At 35.8% G+C, this 21,421-nt stretch overlaps 2 protein-coding genes and 1 pseudogene across 4 annotated transcripts; 2 read left to right on the plus strand and 1 right to left on the minus strand.

The window, feature by feature from the left end:
• Positions 1–5,945: 5,945 nt before the first annotated feature.
• Positions 5,946–7,870, plus strand: LOC104773236 (protein IQ-DOMAIN 31-like; annotated as a pseudogene). Its single transcript, XR_015570953.1, has 3 exons — positions 5,946–6,329; positions 6,675–7,366; positions 7,516–7,870. The product of XR_015570953.1 is annotated as a protein IQ-DOMAIN 31-like (transcript).
• A 1,252-nt stretch (positions 7,871–9,122) lies between these two features.
• On the minus strand, positions 9,123–17,105 carry LOC104773235 (protein neprosin-like). 2 transcript variants are annotated; one of them, XM_087471830.1, is made up of 8 exons: positions 16,737–17,105; positions 12,056–12,216; positions 11,855–11,947; positions 10,298–10,528; positions 10,057–10,209; positions 9,860–9,917; positions 9,612–9,751; positions 9,123–9,482 (listed from the first exon to the last, which is right to left on the minus strand). In XM_087471830.1, exons 1-8 carry the CDS (start codon positions 16,747–16,749, stop codon positions 9,123–9,125), a joined length of 1,209 nt encoding a protein of 402 aa, XP_087327956.1. In that variant the 5' UTR covers positions 16,750–17,105. The 2 variants fall into 2 exon arrangements, with proteins under 2 accessions (XP_087327956.1, XP_087327955.1); XM_087471829.1 differs by lacking the exon at positions 16,737–17,105 and having other exon boundaries at positions 9,857–9,917; positions 12,056–12,229.
• Positions 17,106–19,235: 2,130 nt separating this feature from the next.
• LOC147934098 (uncharacterized) lies at positions 19,236–20,173 on the plus strand. Its single transcript, XM_087472511.1, has 3 exons — positions 19,236–19,509; positions 19,716–19,907; positions 19,956–20,173. Exons 1-3 carry the CDS (start codon positions 19,236–19,238, stop codon positions 20,171–20,173), a joined length of 684 nt encoding a protein of 227 aa, XP_087328637.1.
• Positions 20,174–21,421: the final 1,248 nt, after the last annotated feature.

Genomic DNA, 21,421 nt, shown 5'->3' on the forward strand with positions numbered 1-21,421 from the left:
GTGTGATGGCTTTCTCTGTAGGCGACTCGCTTGGCGATCGTCTCCAACTGTTATCCATTTCCTTATCTCTGATCTTGTTTCTGATCAGGAGTTCTTTTTCGACCGATAAATTCCTCCACTGTAGTTTGGGAATCCATATCGGCGGTTTCTTTCTGTCAGTTATTCATGATAGTTTTTTTCTCCCTGTTTCACGGGATTTAACCGTCAATCGAAACCACCATGGTTCCCCAATAAATTCTCAATCTTCCCTCCTTTTTCTCAACAATCTTCCAATTATCCAATACTATTACCCAAATATCACTAAGAATGAGTGATAATATTCGTAAATCCGTCCAAGATCTTGATCTGGGCATTGATGATGCCAAGGGTTTCGGGTTTTGCTGATGAATGTGTTGGACGCATCCTCGATGGCGGAAGAGTACAATTTCGTTTCCAACCTGAAGTTTCCTTGAATCTTGTATTGCGTAGAGGACCGTGGTCTTTCAATGGTTGGATGGTTACTACACACCGGTGGTACCCGAACATCAGTGAGACCAATATGAAGATCATCCCTTTTTGGGTTCAAATCCAAGATATCCCAACCCTTTGTTTAACAAATGCAATGGCTAGATGGGTAGGGAATAAGTTAGGATATGTTTCTGAAGGTAACTATGATGAGAATGAGAACCAAACTGTGGCGGTTCGAGTTAGAATAGACTGGAACATAGATGATTCTTTGCGTTTCCAAAAGAATATCCGTTTTATTGCTGATGAGAACACCATTGTTAAGTTTCGATATGAACGACTTCAGAACTTTTGCGCCAAATGTGGCTCTCTTAAACATGATGTCAAAGAATGTCAACTTGTCTTTGATGACTCTGCACCCGGGAATTCTGATAATGACAGTGATGGAGAGGACCACAATGATGGAGACAAATACATGTCCGAGGCAAACACCCTCCCATTATTTGATCCGGCAAGCCTCATACCGGGTATACAGACGCAAACGGTACCAAATGCTCCTGTCCAAAGCTATGTACCACAATCCATAGTGAACCACGCTACTCTTAGTATTTTGGAGGACAGAGACTTGTTGGCTGAACGTCTCCGCTATCTCAAGGCCCATAAAGGAAGCAAGTATGATGAAGTTTTTCACCAGGAAAGAGTTCTAAGAGATGCAATTCCTCCCACCACAAACACTGACCTTGGTCTCTTCGAGAGGAAGCGAGTGGAATTTGAGATAAGTTTCAACAATGCGGAGGCAGCAGAGGAGTTGGTGGTCCTGAACCAAATCCGGGAGAAATCTCAGGGAACGATCTCGGTGGGTTCTTGTTTCTGTAAACAATGGATTCGACGGAGGGGGGGGGGGTACCCCCAAAATATCCGATATGAAGATCCTCTCATGGAATTGCCAAAGCATTGGTCCGCATCTAACTACTTCCCGTTTAAAAAAAACTATGTTTAACTACTAAGTGTGATTTTTTTTTCCTTTCTGAAACTCTGAACCAATCTGATGTAATAACAAAACTTAAGTGTGATTTAGGATTTGCAAACATTATTATACAGCACCCTTAAGGTAGGAGTGGTGGCCTAGCTCTGTTTTGGAATGACAATGTGTCTCTCTCCTTGATTTATCAGGATGAGAGGCTCATTGATGTTTCAATATCTTATAATAAAATTGTGTTTTATTTGTGTTGTGTGTATGGTCATCCCAATCCAAGTGAGAGATATGAATTATAGAATCGTTTTGAAGAACTTTCACATACACGCACTGCTCCATGGTTACTCATTGGTGATTTTAATGAAATCATCTCTAATGCTGAAAAACTATGAGGACCATTATGTGCAGAATGGACCTTCAAAGACTTTAGACACATGATCTCAATCTGTGATTTACATGATATCCGTTCAAAAGGCAATCCTTTTTCATGGGTGGGAGAACGACATTCTCATACCATACAATGTTGTCTGGATAGAGCCATAATCAACTCCTCTGGTGTTGCGATCTTCCCAACTGTAGAGAACCTCTTCTTGGACTTTGCAGGATCCAATCACAAACTAATGTTGTTAGACCTCAAATATATCACGAGACACAAATGGTGGTCCTTTCATTTTGATAAATGACTGGTGGATGTACCAAACTTTCAAGAAACTGTTAGAGAAGGATGACTATATAGCCGGTAATGACAGTTTGGACATACCGATCAACCAAAGAATTAGGAGTTGCAGACAGGCGATGGCGACTCTCAAGCGAACCAACCATTTAAATTCTGAACAGAGAATATTGTCTATACTAGCGAAGCTAAACTACACAATGGAAAGCCTTATTTCCAACGTACGAAGGACAATCCCAGATCTACAAAACGCTCTTACCAAAGCTTATGGTGATGAAGAGAAACATTGGCAACAAATAAGTAGAAACCAGTGGATGACTGTAGGAGACCACAATACAAGTTTTTTTTATGCTAGTGCTAAAACAAGATTTGCTCTAAATTGGATCAGTTCTATCAAGGATGATCAAGGGATAATATATCAAGGGGATAAGGAGATAGGCGAGCATGCTGAACGATTCTTCAAAAACATTTATACTACTTCAGGTCACCATGTCTCACCATCGGTTTTTGCGGACTTTACACCCAGTATCTCGAGTGAAGCCAATGAGGTTTTAACTCTAGTTTTCACAAATGAGGAGATCTATAATGCTGTAGTTTCGATTGGTGATGATAGAGCACCAGGTCCAGATGGTTTAACAGCAAGGTTTTACAAAAGCTGTTGGGGCACTATTGGCACACAAGTGATTCAAGAAGTCAGACATTTTTTTGACACATCCTACATGAAGCCTAGTATAAACCGTACTAACATATGCATGATTGCAAAGATCAAAAATCCACAAACACTCACGGACTATCGACCTATTGCTCTATGCAACGTTCTGTACAAGATAGTCTCTAAATGTCTGGTACAACGCCTTAAACCACACCTGAATGACACTGCCTCAGATTCACAAGCGGCTTTTATCCCTAGCCGTATTATTCAAGACAATGTAATGATCGCACATGAGATTATGCATTCTCTGAAAGTCCGGAAACGTGTCTCACAAAATTACATGGCGGTTAAGACAGACGTAACGAAAGCATATGACCGTATAGAATGGAACTTCATTGAAACGACTTTGAGGATCTATGGTTTCTCTGACCTATGGATAAGTTTGATCATGGCAGTTGTAACATCAGTTAACTATTCGGTACTGATCAATGGGGCTCCATATGGACATATCACACCTACGAGAGGTATTAGACAAGGTGACCCCTTGTCACCTTATCTATTCATCCTTTGTTCCGACATATTAAGCCAATTATTCAGTTCTAGAGAACGTGAAGGTGATATCAGAGGAATTCGCATTGGTAATGGTGTCCCAAGCATCACACATCTCCAATTTGCATATGATTATCTCTTTTTTTGTCAAGCCAATAGGAAAAACTGCCAAGCTTTAAAAGACGTCTTCGATATCTATGAGTACTATTTGGGTCAAAAAATAAATACATCTAAGTCGATGATAACGTTTGGAAGCAGAGTTTTTGGGACAACACAATCACGTCTTAAGTCCATACTTAACATCCCAAATCATGGAGGAGGAGGCAAGTATCTCGGGTTACCGGAACAGTTTGGTCGGAAGAAAAAAGAAATGTTCGCATACATTGTTGATAGAGTTAAAAAACATACTTGTGGATGGACTGCAAAAACATTATATCCTGCAGGAAAAGAGATCATGCTCAAATCAGTAGCCTTATCCATGCATGTATACGCTATGTCTTGCTTTAAATTACCATTGGGAATCACTACAGAGATAGAATCTCTCTTGATGAATTTTTGGTGGGAGAAAAATTCAAACCAACGAGGAATACCATGGATTGCTTGGAAGAAACTAAAAATTTCAAAAAAGGAAGGGGGTCTGGGATTTAGGGATCTAGCAAAATTCAATGATGCTCTTTTGGCTAAGCAAGCCTGGAGACTTATACAATATCCGAACTCTTTGTTTGTTCGTGTTATGAAAAACAGATACTATCAAGATGACTCAATACTAGATGCTCGGCCAAGAAAAAATCAATCATATGGATGGTCTTCTATCTTAATGGGTTTAGATCTATTAAAAAAAGGTACTCGCTATATTGTCGGGGATGGAAAAACCATTCTGCTTGGTGTCGACAATGCCATAGACGATAATCCTCCTTGACCAATTCAAACTTTAACATCACAATCTTCACAACCTCTCGAGAATCTTTTCTCCATAACTGGTAATTTTCGTTCTTGGGATGAACAACAGTTATCCTCACTAATTCCGCAAACAAAGCATGTGTTAGTCCGAAACATTCATCTTTCTCAAGTGTCAAATGAAGATAAGCTTATTTGGAACTATTCTCAATTTGGTGACTACACTATCAAAACGGGATACTGGTTTATAACACACTACCTGTTTGATCCTGGTGAAATGCCTTTAATACCATATGGATCGGTGGAACTAAAAAATAGGATATGGAAGTTAAAGATTCTACCCAAAGTGAAACATTTTTTATGGCGCATTGTATCAAGAGTCTTACCAGTAAACACAAGATTAAGGAAACGGCGAATGAATATTGCTTCAACATGTCCAAGATATCACCAAACAGATGAAACAGATCATCATGCCTTATTTTCTTGTCCTTTTGCTATAATGGCATGGAGACCTTCCAGCACAGCTCTAATAAATGTCAATCAACTCCCTTATACTACATACGAGATCATTTCTGACATCATAACTCTATCATCACAGACAACAAACACTTTTGATTCCTTTTTACCTTTTTGGCTATTATGGCATATTTGGAAAGCAAGAAACAATCTACTTTTCAATAATTTCCGCGAAAGCGCAAGCAAGACAGTTCTTATGGCAAAATCGGAATCTAAAGATTGGATTAATACTTTGCAACCTAAGGAGCCAACACATAATGTCACAAACACAGAAATACTTGGACAACACCAATACATCCGTCAATAAAATACAATTTTGATGGAGGAGATGATAATGACGCTAAAAAAAGGCACATGTGGATGAATATTTAGGAACCATCAAGGTGAACCATTGGTGTGGGGTGCAACTAAACTATCTTATGCAGGATCACCATTAGAAACTGAAACAAAGGGTCTATTAATATCATTACAATAAGTTTGGATCAGAGGATACAAATCAATTGTTTTTGAAGACGACTGTGAGGTGTTAATCAAACTAGTAAATGGCCAACAATCAAATGCTTCTTTAAGAAATATTTTACAAGATATAACATTGTGGTCATTACGGTTAGTCCAACCTTCATTTACTTTCACAAAGATAGAATGTAATAATGTAGCAAATGCATTGACAAAGTATGGTTGTAATGACAAGGTGTATTATACTGATTCTGTATTTAAGCCATTATGGCTTCTTGAATCTTTGTGTAATGGCATTTCCTAAATCAATATATTTTCATTCTGAGAAAAAAAAAAAAATCAAATGCCTTCCTTCTTTACACAACATTTTACCACATACAAAAAATCTGCCCAATAAAAAGAAGTAAATCATTAGAAAATACAAAGGCAAAACCGCAGTGGAATACAAAATGAGAGGATCTGTTTATGTCATATGAAAGGGATAAATTATTTAAATATATATATAATTAACACTTTAGAAAACAGTTACCGCAACTTGCACATAAACCAATAATATACCAACAAATTCTGATTTCTTCTAACTAAAGTACTTCTATCTCAACCGTTACTTTTAGAAGTATCAATACAATAAAACTTCTTTTGTTTTCCCGCTACTAACACCTCAGCTTTTGTAATCAAGCACAAATTGACACATCGATAAAAATAGCTAACCAATCAAATTAATACAAATCATCTATAATTTTGCTTATCTATGAGATAACATTCTAATAATCTAAAATTTATTGAAAAGGTCCAAAATCTCAACAACCCGGAATCTGATTTCTCAATTCTCGCTTCACCGTGTCTCAAGAACTCGCCACCACTCTGTAGTAATACGATGTGTGAATCAACGATTTTGGTGTTCTTGATATAATTTGCAAGCCGTTCTTATTGATTTTGTAATGAAGATCTTATTGATTTCTTCTCTTTCTCTGGTACAATCGAATATATTGATATCGAATATATTCTGGTTTCACAAGATTAAAATCAGCTTATCGATGGAATCAAATTCCATGTGGCTTTTGTTTCCCATCTTGATCTCTCTCACATTCTCGGGTCTTGTTCTTCACCATGGAGTTCTCGCCGAAACTGTTAAACCTGATGAAACTAAACAGCTTAGAGACGAGGTAAACACTCCTCAACAGATCTGGATTTACTCGCTATCTCGATTTTGGTCTGTTGTCCCCAAATTGAATTTTCGTTTTTTGGGGACACTTAAAGTCTTGATCTTTGGATGTTGTAATTACTCATTGATGTTGATTATGTCGTAAAGGTAAGTTCTTTAGCCTTTTGAGAAGTAGGCTTTGCATAATAACTTGGCTTGGTGGTGAGTTACTTAATTTGATGGGTTCATTTTTGACATTGAAACTAGGAGAAACAGATAAGGAGCTAAGTTTGTATACATTTTCTCCCTTGTGTTATAGAGTCTCTCTACTTTATTTAAAAATCTTGATGGATAATTGTGTTTGCAGCTTCTCGCTTCATCACCAAAAGTGATACCTGTACGCGCCTATAATTCATCCAATCCAAACTCAAACTTGATCTGGTTAGAGAACTGGTCAGCCTCATGCTTCTGGAAACCAGTTCCTCAACTGAAGAAAACACTACGCAGAAAACCTCAGAACAAGCTTTTAGTCGAGGCTGAATCTGCTAAACCCAAGAAGAGTGTCCGTAAAGTTCTTGCACCATTAGAAACCATGAAGCACTTGATTCATCACTGGTCAACCAAATTGACAGCAACGAAAGAGCCATGGTTGAGGAAAAAGCTTCAATAGAAAAGGATACCAAAGAAGAACGGTCTCCCAAACCAAAGAATAAAGAGAATTCAGTTGGGAAGGAGAACCAGAAATCCAGGAAGAAGGGTTCAGCTACTAGCAAGACCGAGCGAGAAGAGATTAATGGGCACAGTCAGACTAGCCCATCAATCCCAAGCTATGTGCAAGCAACTAAATCTGCAAAAGCAAAGCTAAGGCTGCAAGGCTCACCAAAGTCTGCTGAGCAAGATGGAACTGAGAAAGCCACTGTTCCAAACCTCATCCTCTACCATCTTCAGGCAATGGCAGGATCACCTCTAATTCCCCAATAACAACGAGACTCACAAACTCAGGTGACAAAACCGGGAATAAGAAGGAGAAACCTCTTCTGTCCTCCCAAGAAGGAAACAGTTAGTGCCAAACACTATTACATTTTTAATAAGACCAAACTAAATTCTCCAAATCTCCCTGAGTGCTTTATCCCATGATCTTACTGAAAATCACTACATAAATTTTACTTCTTACATCTACGACTCTAAACTGTGTTTTGACTTTGCAGCCAAGACAACTCCAGCAGAACGTAAGAGGTGATAAATTGCTGCAGAAAGTTGAAGCCTTTATCGTTCTTGATTCTATAGTAGGGACGTTACCCCAACACGAGACGTTACCCCAACACGAGAATGCAACCATCTATCTATTTAAAAGCTTAGATTATGAGTCTGTGATTGTGTGTGTGTTTATGTTGGCCAAGTGTTATCGTTGGCCCTACGTTTCCGCAAATGTGAGTGTGTCCTGAGCTGATAATGTTGCTTCCACAAGGCTTTTGGATCTTCTTCTTTTTATTCTGGTTTTTATCGTACATTACTTTGAAGATATTAAACTTTTTTTTATATGAATATGTGATTATTTTAGAATGGTATCCTATCATCAGTTACAACACAATCTTTTTGGATGAAGCCTTCTAAAGTTTAAGTTCTAAGGTTGTCGCAGGTACGTGGGATGTTTTATCATGCTTTTGATGGATATATGAACAATGCTTTTCCACTTGATGAATTGAGACCGTTATCTTGCCAAGGTGAAGATACACTTGGAGGCTATGCGTTGACCTTGGTAAACTACTGTTGTATTTGATCTTTGCTTGTTTAAGGCTCTGTGTTATGTTAAACCTTGACATAATGCTAATAACAATGAATCATACACAGAAAAAATCACAAATAAGATGTTAAAGATATAATGAATCTCTAATCCAACACAAACATATAAAAAAACAGAATACAACACATGATAAAAAAAAACCACACCCAATAATTAAAATTACAAAAAAAAAAAAAATAAAAATAAAAAAACACACACACAAAAACCCTCCCCTACGCCGCAGGTACTATCCTAGTTAAAATTTAAAACTTCAATACAAACGGTTAAAGTTAAAGGTGATTATGTAACCGTCTGTGTAAACAAATACACTTGTGTTAGTGATTAGTTATTTTCAAGTGATTTCGGCAATTAAAGTAATTTTCGCCATGGCAGTAACTATACGTACGAAGTAAAGTTTTGTCTTGAACTCGGAGTTGTGGCGAACTTATATATGACGCAGTGCAAGAAAATGATGGTAAGAATCATATTAACTGGTAAAGGAGTATTAAATAATGGTAAGAGACAAAGTTAGTTACCAATGAGAAGAGAGAGAGAGGCGAACATATCCAAGACATAACGTGCCCAATAATATTTTTCTGGTTAGTTGGTACATTATTAATCTTGTACGGTCATCACTTGCAATATTAATTGACAAGTGAGTAGGTCTATTGAAAGTATACTCATTTTTTTTCAATCATTAATTAGAAAGTTTACAAAGAAAATCTAAATAAACTAGAAAGAATTATGCTAGATAAACAATCGATCTTAGTATGAGTTTTAAAATCATTTGCAGCCGTTTGCATTTCTGGAAACTCAAAACTCTTAAGACACCAAAAATTACCCACATACGTAGCCCTTCAGGAAGACATAATTTTCATTTTGATTACTTGATAATTTAGCCTATGTAGATGTCTCTTTTGCTATGTCTTGTAGCTTGTGCATATATATATATATAGTTTGTATTGAAGACCTTTTTTAATTATCAAGTCACGGTAATGTTTTAACTTTCATATTATAAAGATCTAATCATTTTCAAATATTTCCTGGACCACCATAAAAGATTATATGACCGCCACGATGTTTAGGATTTTGGGTATCTATCACTTTATAGCCTCGAGTGTCGTCGGAAAAGTCTTCGAGATTCGTCACATTGCGGTCTATGTTATAATCACCGTCGAGTACAGATATATTTTGGATATATGCATCGTCCCGTACAGCCTCGACAGGAAAATATCCATATCCCATTTGAGGACTGGGCAGAAATGCGCTGTACACTTCTCCACCCCACTCGACCAAATTTCCGAAGCTTTGATTAAACCTATACCACGGCCAAAGTCCAATATCTACAGGATTATTACCAAATTGAAACCACCAATTTTCATATTTTTTGTCCTGTTACAAGAAAATAATAGGTTATTTTTGACATTACAATAATGTCTGTCAAACTTTCGAATGGTTTAGTCGCACTCCGAAGAAATAGAACAAAGGCAAAAAATGCTCAGTACTAAGAAAGAGGAAAACCATGACTACATGGAAGGTTCCATAATAACTCGTATTAGCACCACGAATAGACACTGGCTTCAATGCCATACCAAGTGGAAAGTCTCGACGAAGGACTAACACCCCAGTGTTGCAGTTGCTATTGTAACATGATTTTCCATGTACATATCCCATGATTATATATTATTATAACTAGTCAAATTATTTCATACATATATAGAAACAAACAAAATGATAAATTTGAAAGAGAATTTTTTTCTTTGAATGATTTACATATGTATAGACGAAAGTCCAAGGTTGGTGGTCCTTGTACAATACTGGATTAACCTGAATTAGTGAATAATATTTGTGTTATTTGAAATTATACTAAACAATATACAATTCATGATTATAAATTTATAAAATGAATTTAGTAAATTGAGCTCAGTAGTTCAGTGCAAAATAAATAAACTAAGTCTTGACTTACAGTCAAACCGGCTTGGATGAAATCCCTTCCGATCTGAACGTGAATTCGAGTAGCACTGCATTGAGTCGGCTGAACCTTAGGCGCGGTTATACAAAGTTCCATTGTTGCTCCACGGAACCTCCTACCTATGTTCTTCGTCCGAGCTACGGCAAACTAATCCCAACCAAGAATAGGATCATTATAAATATATCAAAAGGTTATATGATATTCTTGTCTTTTTTAATTAAAATAATCAACTTACATGATGTTGGTCAAAATGAAGAGGACTATTAGGATCATAACTGGTCGTGTTCCAAGAGCCACGGGGTTTATGATTATCGCCATATGAGTCTAATCTCAAAATATCCTCTTTGGCGACTCTTTGTATAGGGACCGTACCAACAGGACAACCCACACCATTCTCCCATAAATAACCAAATACAGCATCGTTTGTATTTTGTTTTCTCATAATGCCTTTCCATATTGGACGCATCTAAGACATATCGAACACCGCAAACATATTAGTGTTTCTTTTTGTGTTTCCATTTTACAAGAATTAATATACGAACTAGATTTTATTTTTACAACAAAAAAATTAAATTTTAAAAAACTGTATTTGTTTGTTAATTTTGTTTCTGTTGTTTAGTATTTAAGATTGTATAGTTGTATTTTAATTGTTAATTATAAAATTTGATCAGTTGTATACCGCATACACGCGATAATTATTTAGTTTTATTTATACTAATGTTACATTTGTACCATATCGAATTTCTTATGGTTATAAAAATAGAAATTTTTACTGCTTTTTAGATTTAACCCGTGAAAGAATTATTCTTACATTATTATACTTTTAAATTTTTAGTGTTTTTAAATTTTAGATTTAACTCGTGAAAGAATTATATCCATAAAAGTTGTTATGCAATATACCACATATTAATTTATATTATAAATACTCCAATTTATTAGATTTAACCCGTGAAATAATTATTTTTGCATTTTTTATCAGCATATTAATAACCATTAAAGTTTTAATTGTTCATATGAAACAATATAGTTATTACTCAATATTAGAGTTTTTAAAAGAAGAAAATATTGTATAGATATTTTTGGCATATGTTATTAAGTGTAATAAATTTCTTAATATATAAATTGTTTTAGGAAATTATAAACCAAATTTGTACGGACATTTTAGGAATCTAATTGATTCTGTTTGTATGTGCAATTTTTTTTTAACCAAACATTAAATAAAACTAAAATAGAACTCAAAGATTGGTAGTCCAAACTGGAGGTATGTGCAATTTTTTAAGGATTAACTTTGTAAATAAGTATAACTTAAAGGACACCAAATGTACTTCAATTTATAGAAACACCACGGGATAATTATTTAGTTTTATTTATTATAATGTGAGAAATCTGAGGAATCAACCCCTAAGTACCTCAAATCAAGTAATGTAGATGACTAAATCTACATTTTACAATCAAAATATGTAAAACAAAAAATTCTATAGAAAGTCTATACAAACAAAATCTCTAAAGATAGTTTTGGTGATTTTATGGGATTAAAATTTTAATTGGTAGAGCTGTTTTTGGAAAAATCAGAATGTATAGATATTGTTAAGATTTAATGGCAATAAATGTAACAAATATTGGTCGATTTAAGAAAGTTAAATATTTGAGTTTTTCTGCAATGTTATTTATGGAATTTTTGTAGGGGTTAATGTTGTAAATAAAAAATTAAATAAGCAAAACTTAAAGGGCATAACACAAAATGTACTTAAAAATGTTAATATAGAAATTTATAGCGCTTATCCGAAATTACCGTGTAATGGTTTCTATGAATTTTCATAGAAGGGTGATCAAATGCAGGTTGCTTAAAGAAATCCACACACCCATAGCTTTCTCCATCTATAGTCTATTTTTTACAGCCATATATATAGTGATTAACATATATGACTTAATCGTATAGAATATATATAGAGCTAGGGAACAAAAGCAATATTGTAAAGATATATAGAAAAACGTTGAAGATCTTGACAGTGGGTTTGTTCATAGCTTTTAGTTTCTTCTCAATTTCTAAATCTTCAAATTTCCAAAATTTCTTGGCTTCCAGGAAACCATTGTTATGATTTATAATTATGTGACCAAAGATGCAACACAATAAGAACATTCGTATCACAGGACCTATCATTCCCATTTTTATTAACTTTTAGAGAGAATGAAAGAGAGAAATAAATATGAAATAATTTATAAGGAAGATAGACAAGGGATTAAATATGAAACAAAACATTTTGGGGGGGTGTATTCAACTTGACATTTTAAGTGATTTGTGTAAAATTTACAAATTCTACGTTATTCAATCATGGATTTTAAAAAGTCTATTAAAATTCACTGTTATTGAACTAATGATTTAAAAATCTACTTTAAAATTCATTAAAATCCCTTGTTATTGAACTGATGATTTAAAAATCTACTTTAAAATCTATTGTTATTCAAAACAGTTTTGTGGATTAGGATTTTAATAATTTTTAGGATTCTGGAGGATTCTGGAGGATTTGTTTAGTTAAAAATACAGAAATCCAAATCTCATGGTTGTAGGTGGGATTTGAAAGAATATTACAGAAAATCATGTGAACTTCTCTAAAATCTATCAAAATTCTAAATTTCCTAAATCCTATCAAATTCTCCAAAATCATGGTTTGAATACACCCTCCTTTGTTCTTACAAATTCCAGACCAATATTTTTGACATATATTAATATATTAATGACATAATAATATTTTATTCAATATTCAACAAATATTATTCAGTTGACATATAACGAAATGAATTCAACAGTCAACATATCAACATATAATACAATTAATAAAGACTTATATGTTAATATATTGATCAATAAACATATTTTTTTGGCAACCACACTTTAACTAAAATAAAACTCCATGATAATTGGTAGTCTAAGCAGGAGGTAAAAAGTTTACAAAAACCACTTGTAAAAGAAACGATGTCGATGAACATGCTAAGCATTCCGCTTTTATATTACGAGAAATTTTAGATAACGAGAAAGAGGGAAAGGAAAGATAGAGCAAAACAAAAACGTCAAAAAGGTTAGAGAAAGCTGGCCAGTTTTGAAGAGATTATAGCGACTAACTCCGCACAAACTAACTCAAATGCTTGACAAGCAATCGTTCTTGCAAGGATATTATAGAACATATTTTAATTATTTTTTGAGAAATTTGTCCCCTATGTAATATTTGATAATATCGAGAGAGGGAGAAATTTTATAAAATAATTGATGATTTTTTTGTTTCTAACTAAAAACAGCTTTTCCATACCTCAACTCTATAGGTATGTTCAATTCATAACTTAATTATACCTATGTGCAAATCAACACCTTAACTAAGCAATTAAATATTAAACTAGGATCGGACACGCGCTACAATGTAGGGAAAATTCACGAATATATACGATTTATAACAAATAGGAGTTTTATGTTAAATTCTCAGATCAATATAGTGCATTCAATTATATATATATATATATATATATATATATATATATATAACAGTGGATTATATATTTATACAATGAATTTGGATAAAAAAAATAGAAGGGAAGAAGTAAATGGTAATAAAATGAGTTTTGATACAGTAAAATAATGTAAAACAGAGAATATTTTAATATTATCATGAATTTGGATAAAATAAAAGAAGAATACAAATATTGAGTAAACTGTATTAATGTTTAAAATTGAATACATGAAAAATTGTGTAAATAATTAAGTTTGTGGAATATTATTAAAAATTATTAATATACAGTAATGATCAGTTAAGGCCGCTACAACGCGGGGGAATGATGAATATGTCCGCTAGAGAACAGGGAAATGTTTACGGGTTTTGCATTTAAATGAATTATATGTATATATTTTTAGTGAAAATGTTGTAAAATGATTTAATTTGTATAAAATTAAATTGAACAAAAGAGATCAATTGAACAAAAGAAATTATGATAGTGAAATGGTTGGTGCAATTTTAGGAAGCTAGGCAATATTTACTACGACATTTTTGAATATGGTAATTACTCATCTGGATCTAAGTGGCTGTAAAACATATTCCCTTGGGATAAGGCTCGTGATGGATCATGAAGATAGTGCCGTGCCCAGGTTTATCGGGGCTTAAGGCGAGTTTAAAAGTTATTTTAATATATTTTATGAAAATAAATAAATATTAAAATTCAAAATTATAATAAAATAAATATCAAAAATTCAAGGCTATAAATTTTTTTCAGAAACAAAAGAAAAAAATCTAAAAAGCCTAAAACATAATCGTTTTTCTTTTTATTTCAATAAACTATTTCACCAATTTCTCTTAATCTTTCTTCCTTCTGTTTTACGACCTTACTTGGTCTTTCACAATTTAAGGTTTTGTTTTCATTTTTGTATATTTTTAGGAAATAAAAAGAATCCCAAAACCATAATGATACACCATATTTTCCATAATTGAGAGGAAAAAAAAACACACAAAAAAACTATATACTTTGGGGGCCTAAGGCAAATGCCTTTTTCCTAACCCATAGGCACGACCTTCCATGAAGAGATGTATTTTGATGTCTTTTAATAAATAATTACTCAATCTCTATATTCTTAAAAATATCATAATATTTTAAATGAATGAAATCTTATTATATAAAGTTTTGTTTTCAAAATTAGTAACTCACGTGATCATGACTCGTGTCAATTTTAACGAATAGAGATTTTGTCATGTGGTATAAAAAAACTTTGTTTCAACAAAATTTAAATTTAATAAGATAATTATAAGAAATAAAAAAATTTAAACAATTTTAATAAATATAAAAAAATAATTCTTATATGTATACAAAAAGATAATACTCTTTGGTGCGTTGGGAACCCATTGTGTCAGATTCTTATCCTTCGGCCTTCAGTTTTTGGATGAAGCTGGGAGGTATTCCTATGCATCTGTGGGAAGTAGCAACGCTTGAGGCAATAGGGAGGAAGATTGGGAAGATCAAGGATGTCGATGAGGAAATAGGTAGCATTTGTGTCACGGTGAATGGTTTTAACCATTTACTCTTCAAAATGGTGGTCCCCTTCGATATAGGGTATGAGGTGGTGGTTACCATCGACTATGAGAAGCTGTCTGGGTATTGCAAACATTGTCTCAGATTAACACACGATGCTCTATTGTGTCTTGAGTTGAAGACGGTTGTGGAACATGCGGATAAGAGAGGAACACAGCGACAACAGACTATGGTTAAGCCAGTTTCTGTTGCTCAACATGAAGGTGGTTGGGAGAAACCAAGGAAACATGTCAAACGGGCCTTGGATTTTCAAGCTGAGTATCCTATTGATAGGCGCCAATCTCAGTTCCGGGGGGGGGGGGGGGGGAGAGTCAAACCATTCGGGCACTTCTCTTCAAGGGAGGAATCCAGGACATTTGTGGGGACAGAAGATGAGATATCATGGCAGCGGGTCGGGTACCAATATGGGCTATGCTTTTTCAGAGTCACAGTTGATTGGTGGTGTCGAGATGGATCCTTCCATGGAGTTACCTCCACTTAGGAAAGGTATTCATCCAGTGTGGCCCAAACCAATGTACAAGATTAAGCAAGCGTCGGGGAAGCAAAAGTCTCAAGGTCCAGGACACAGCGGTGTGGGGGTCGAGGATAACCCAATGGAGGAGACTATGGCAGATGGTTCAGGTGGAGGGGACCAGGAACCTGGGGATCTGGGTTTTAACGAAAGTACTGATGATCTGTTGGAGGATGGGGAATTTGATGATGTTGATAATCTGGTGGATTCAAGGCAAGAGTCGGCGTTGGTTTTGGCGGCTGGTACAAAGTCCGGCGTAGGAGCGGAGGATACAAATGTTCAAGGTACGAATATTTCTGATCCTTTACAATCAAGTATGTGGGAGATGGATAATGCCATGAGGTCTGTTTCCCTTGGGAAGTCGGTTAGTTTTAAAGATAAATTGGTTGGGTCTCAAGGTAGAAAGGGTTTTTCAGGTTCGAAGAAAGTTGTATTCCAGTTGGCTTCACCTGGGAAACGCCTTTTAGCTAAAGCAATGTCTCTCAAATCTGCAGGTCAGGGTAATAAACCAGTGGTGGTTGGTAAGAACGGTCAGAAGACAAAAGATGGCATTCCTGCTGGTGGAGGAAGTCATACTCTAAAGAAAGGGATGGTGGCGCTCCTGAAACCACCAGCTCAAACATGAAGATTTTAAGCTGGAACTGTCAGGGCATATGGGCTAATCTGACAGAGAACTATTTGGGTGATCTGTGGAAGAAGCTTCGACCAGACATTTTATTTCTTTCAGAAATAAAAAAATGTTTTTTTTTATTTACAAAATTTTCAGAATAAGTTTGATTATAATAATTTGTTTACTGTTGATCCTCGCGGGTCTAGTGGGGGTCTAGCATTGTTTTCTATGGATGAAATAAAACTCTCAATTCTCTTTGATAGCGATCAAATCATTGATACACAAGCTTTCATTGGTCATCAATTAGTGTTTATGTCTTTTATTTATGGTGATCCTGTTCCCCAACATAGAGATAAAGTTTGGGACCAGTTCACGGATATTGGCTCTTTTCGCATTGATCCTTGGTTTTTGATCGGCGATTTTAATGAACTAGTTGGGAACCATGAGAAAAGGGGGGAGCTTTGAGCCCCGCTTCTTCTTTTGTACCTTTTACTTCCATGCTTCGGCATTGCGGGATGCTCGAATTTCCTTGTTATGGGGAACAATTATCCTGGAGAGGTAACCGTTGTAACAACTAGGTGGTTCGTTGTCGGTTAGATCGTGCTTTGGGTAATGAGGATTGGCATGGGTTTTACCCAAACTCGAGGGTGGATTACTTGGAGATGATTGGTTCTGACCATAGCCCTATTTTAGCGACTTGCCTAAAGTCGGAGCGGAGACGGCATAGACAGTTTCGTTTTGACAAGCGTTGGCTGGGTAAAGAGGGTATTACCGATGCAGTTGAGTCAGGGTGGAATCAATCAAGAAATTTTTGGATCCCCGACTTTGTGGATAAGATTAGGAATTGTCGGAATTCGATTTCCTTGTGGCGAAAGAACAATGTCACCTTTGGGCCCTCGGCTATTACTTCCTTGAAGGCGGCTTTGCAAGAGGTGAAAATGGATGATTCGATTTCGCAGGAAGAAATTCGGGGGATTGAGCGGAAATTAAAAGAGGCATACCGTGATGAGGAAATATAGTGGCAACAAAAAAGCAGGAAATTCTGGTTAAGGGTTGGGGACAAGAATGCCCAATATTTTCATGCATCTACTAAATAGAGGCGGGTGCGGAATAGGATTATTGGATTATTTGATAAGAATACTATCTGGAATGAAACTCCCTCGGGTATGGAGCATATTGCTACCAAATATTTTGTGGACCTTTTCACGAAGTCGGATGGTCAGGGTATCCCGAGATGCTCCAGGAAATTCATCCTCTTATCACGGACAGGATAAATAGAGATCTTACCAAGGATATCTCTGAAGTAGAAGTTTGTAAGGCCTTATTTGCTATGCATCCGGAGAAGGCTCAAGGTCCTGACGGCATGACAGCCTTGTTTTTTCAGCGGTTTTGGTCATCCTTAAAAGAGGATTTGGTGGCTCTGATAAGAGAGTTTTTTCGAACGGGTGTTTTTGACCCCCGGTTAAATGAGACTAATATTTGTCTCATTCCTAAGGTGGACAGTCCACAGCAAATGACGGAATTTAGACCGATTAGTCTTTGTAATTGAGCTACAAAATTATTTCTAAAGTTTTGTGTTTCCGGCTTCGTCGAGTTCTGCCTCTTATGTTTTCAGAGACTCAGTCGGCATTTGTTTCTGGTCGACTGATAACGGATAATATTCTTGTGGCCCAGAAAATGTTTCATGGGCTGAATACTAACCGACGGTGTAATTCGGAGTTTCTGGCCTTTAAAACAGATATGAGTAAGGCTTATGATCGGATTGAATGGGACTTTTTAAAGGCAGTTTTGGAAAAATTCGGATTTGATCGGAGATGGATCTCGTGGATTATGTGGTGTGTTTCTTCTGTGTCGTATCAAGTTCTTATGAATGGCCAGCCAAGGGGCTCTACTATACCACAGAGGGGCTTACGTCAAGGGGACCCCTTGTCGCCGTATCTGTTCATACTTTGCACTGAGGTGCTGATAGCAAATATAAGAAAGGCTGAACGAGAGAAGAAGTTGACGGGCATCACAATTGCTCGTGATAGCCCCACTATTTCTCATTTGCTATTTGCTGACGATAGTCTATTTTTCTGTAAGGCTGAAGCGCCTAAGTGTCGGACGGTGATGAACATCATAGGAAATTATGGTAAAGCTTCAGGGCAAGAGGTTAACCTGGAGAAATCTTCGATTATGTTCGGTACGAAGGTTCCACCTGAGACAAGATCTCAGATAAAGTTAGTTATTGGCATTTCCAAGGAGGGCGGTATGGGCTCTTATTTGGGTATTCCTGAGAACCTTCAGGGTTTGAAGACTAAGGTTTTTAGCTATGTGAAGGATCGATTGGACGATCGAGTAAATGGTTGGTCTGTGAAGTATTTATCTAAAGGGGGCAAGAAAATCATGATTAAATCGGTGGGGTTGGCACTTCCTTCCCATGTTATGTCATGTTATAAACTACCGCAGGAGTTGACGTCTAAACTAACGAGTGCTATTTCTACCTTTTGGTGGAAGTCTAACGACAAGGCTCGTGGTATGCACTGGGTTGCTTGGGATAAATTATGCAAAGATAAGTGTGAAGGGGGTCTAGGATTCTGAGCTCTTGATCAATTTAATGATGCCATGCTGGCTAAACAGTTTTGGCGTCTAATTCATTATCCGTCGTCCTTGATGGCTCGGGTGATGAGAGGCCGATACTTTAGGAATAAACATCCTCTGTTGGCAAAAAAACCAAATAATCCTTCCTTTGCATGGAGGATCATTTACTCCACCAAGGATCTGGTGGGACAAGGAGCAAGGTGGGCGGTGGGTTCTGGCTGTTCTATCTCAGTTTGGCGGGATCCGTGGATACCGGATGTCCGGCCAAGACCAGCTAATGGTCGGGGGCGTTTTTTGCTCCCGAGCTTGATGGTTAATCACTTAATCAATCCAATTACAAAGGACTGACATTACCCATATTAGAGGAGTTTTTTTAACCCGAAGGATATCCCGATTATTCAGAGTATGTCGATCAGTAAGTATTATCAGCCGGATCGCTTAATATGGCATTTTACCAAATTGGGGAAGTACTCGGTGAAAACGGGATACCGGTTAGCTCGGGATTTAATTAAGGAAGTTGAATACGGGCCTACGTGTATGGCTCTTCGGGCTCAATCGTGGAAACTTGATGTTCCCCCGAAGGTTCAACATTTTTTCTGGCAGGTTGCCTCTAGTACCCTTCCTGTGATGGAACGGCTAGCGCAGCGGGGGGTTCGTTGTGATGGTCTATGCAAACGATGTGAGTCCGCAGCAGAGTCTATAAATCACACACTTTTTGAGTGTTCTCGATCCCGACGTATCTGGGAATTGTCTCAAGTATCAATCTATCCTGATGGCTTTCCATATGAATCAATTATGCGCACTTAGACTTTATTTTTTGGCGGGCATCATCCCAATCGGGAGCTTCGGATTTATCCCTCCGTCTCCCTTGGATTCTTTGGTCAGTTTGGAAGGATAGGAATAGGAAAGTTTTTCAGGGAATAGAGGGTAACCCAAGTGATATTTTAAACCAGGCATATAATGACAGATTACTGTGGGAGGAGGCCAAATCATTCTCGGGGTGTTTTCAGTATCCTCCGGTTATTCAAGAGGTGCGGGAGCCCTCTCCACGCTTTCAGATTGATGGTTCATGGAAAGGTTCGGATCCTTTCCAGGGTATGGGTTGATGGTATTGTAATGGTGAAGATTCGACGCTTCTTCTGGGCGCACGAAGTCATAGACGGGGACCAACCCCTTTACATGCGGAGCTACAAGCTCTGATGTGGGCTATGGATTCCTTGTTGGCGGCAGGGGTCGACTGTCAAGGCTTCGAGACGGATTGTGCAGATTTAATCGGGATGTTGCAGCTACCCGATGACTGGCCGACCTTCTCAAAGCTGCTGGAAGAATTCTCCTTGCTCTGATCATCTTTCCCTTCGTTTACCTTGATCAAGATCCCTCGTGAGTCCAATGTCAGGGCAGGTTGTTTAGCTCGTTCCTCAAGATCTTTAATTTTTGAAATTTCTTTTGTAAACTCTTATCCTCCTGTTTGGGCAACCAATCTTGGAGTAATCTTTTAATTTATTTAATGTTTGGTTGAAAAAAGAAAAAAAAAAGATAATACTCTTCCTAATTTTAAATTACTAATTATATAAGAAAAAGAATTAAGGAAATTATATAATTAATTTATATAATACCATAATTAATAAAATATACTATCAATTATGAATCATAAAAGAAAAAGGATTTTAGATATTCACCATTATATAAACAAATAAATTGTTGTTATAGTTTTTTCAAATACACCACCATTAAACTTCGTTATATTATTAAAGCTATGCATAATTTTTTGTGAACAATATTAATTATATTTTCTCTCTTTTTTCTTTTTGTTTGTCAAAATTTAACTATGAGATCAAACTTTAAATATATAAATATATATATCTATATATATATATATATGTAATTTAGAGTATATATTTACATATTATGCATATATATATATATTCTTGGAAGTAAATTAACTTTAAATTCATAAATATTTGAGGAAAATTAATAAATATCTATGAATTTTTGATATTGTTATTTTTCAATTATGAGTAATATTAGTACTGTATTCAGTTTTTTCTTTGAAAATTATGTTTCACTAATTTTTATTTTTTTTAATATTAAGTAAGATATAATTTTGATATAACTTTAATATTGGGATTGAGTACATAGAAGTAAAATCTAATTTTATTCTGATGTAATAATATACAGTATAATTGTATTACCAAATAGAGTGCGTAAACTATATATCATTTTACATATTTTTCTTATATCCGCGTTAATACGCGGGCCTAATCTGTACTATAGAAAAGGATTGCAAAAAAGTGAATCCAATTCCAAAAAGGAACTACGTTAAAAGAAGAATCTTAAAACTCATTCATGTTAAAGATTAAGCTAAACTTAATCCTAAAAGGACAATGATTAATTATGATTCGTAAAGCTATATAAATAGAGCACAATAGGTGACTTATTTTTTCACCAAACATCTCATCATCGTTATTAGGATATTATTCGATACCACAAATCATATCCCGCACATTCTGTAATTACACTTATTAGTTTCCTTAAGTTTCCCTAACTAGTCTTGTTGACTACGTTTCTGTTTTGTATATATCCTTGTAATG

This window comes from Camelina sativa, chromosome 11, assembly GCF_030686135.1.
Source record: "Camelina sativa cultivar CO46 ecotype springtype chromosome 11, ASM3068613v1".
NCBI classification, from domain to species: domain Eukaryota; kingdom Viridiplantae; phylum Streptophyta; class Magnoliopsida; order Brassicales; family Brassicaceae; genus Camelina; species Camelina sativa.

Coding starts and splice junctions, on each gene's coding strand:
- LOC104773235 (XM_087471829.1), bottom strand. CDS start 12,229: ATGGGAATGATAGGTCCTGTGATACGAATGTTCTTATTGTGTTGCATC. Junction 10,210..10,297: donor TTCATTTTGACCAACATCAT/GTAAGTTGATTA, acceptor GGTTGGGATTAG/TTTGCCGTAGCTCGGACGAA. Junction 9,752..9,856: donor CGTCTATACATATGTAAATC/ATTCAAAGAAAA, acceptor TGGGATATGTAC/ATGGAAAATCATGTTACAAT.
- LOC147934098 (XM_087472511.1), top strand. CDS start 19,236: ATGTCGATCAGTAAGTATTATCAGCCGGATCGCTTAATATGGCATTTT. Junction 19,510..19,715: donor TGATGGTCTATGCAAACGAT/GTGAGTCCGCAG, acceptor TTCTTTGGTCAG/TTTGGAAGGATAGGAATAGG. Junction 19,908..19,955: donor GATTGATGGTTCATGGAAAG/GTTCGGATCCTT, acceptor GTAATGGTGAAG/ATTCGACGCTTCTTCTGGGC.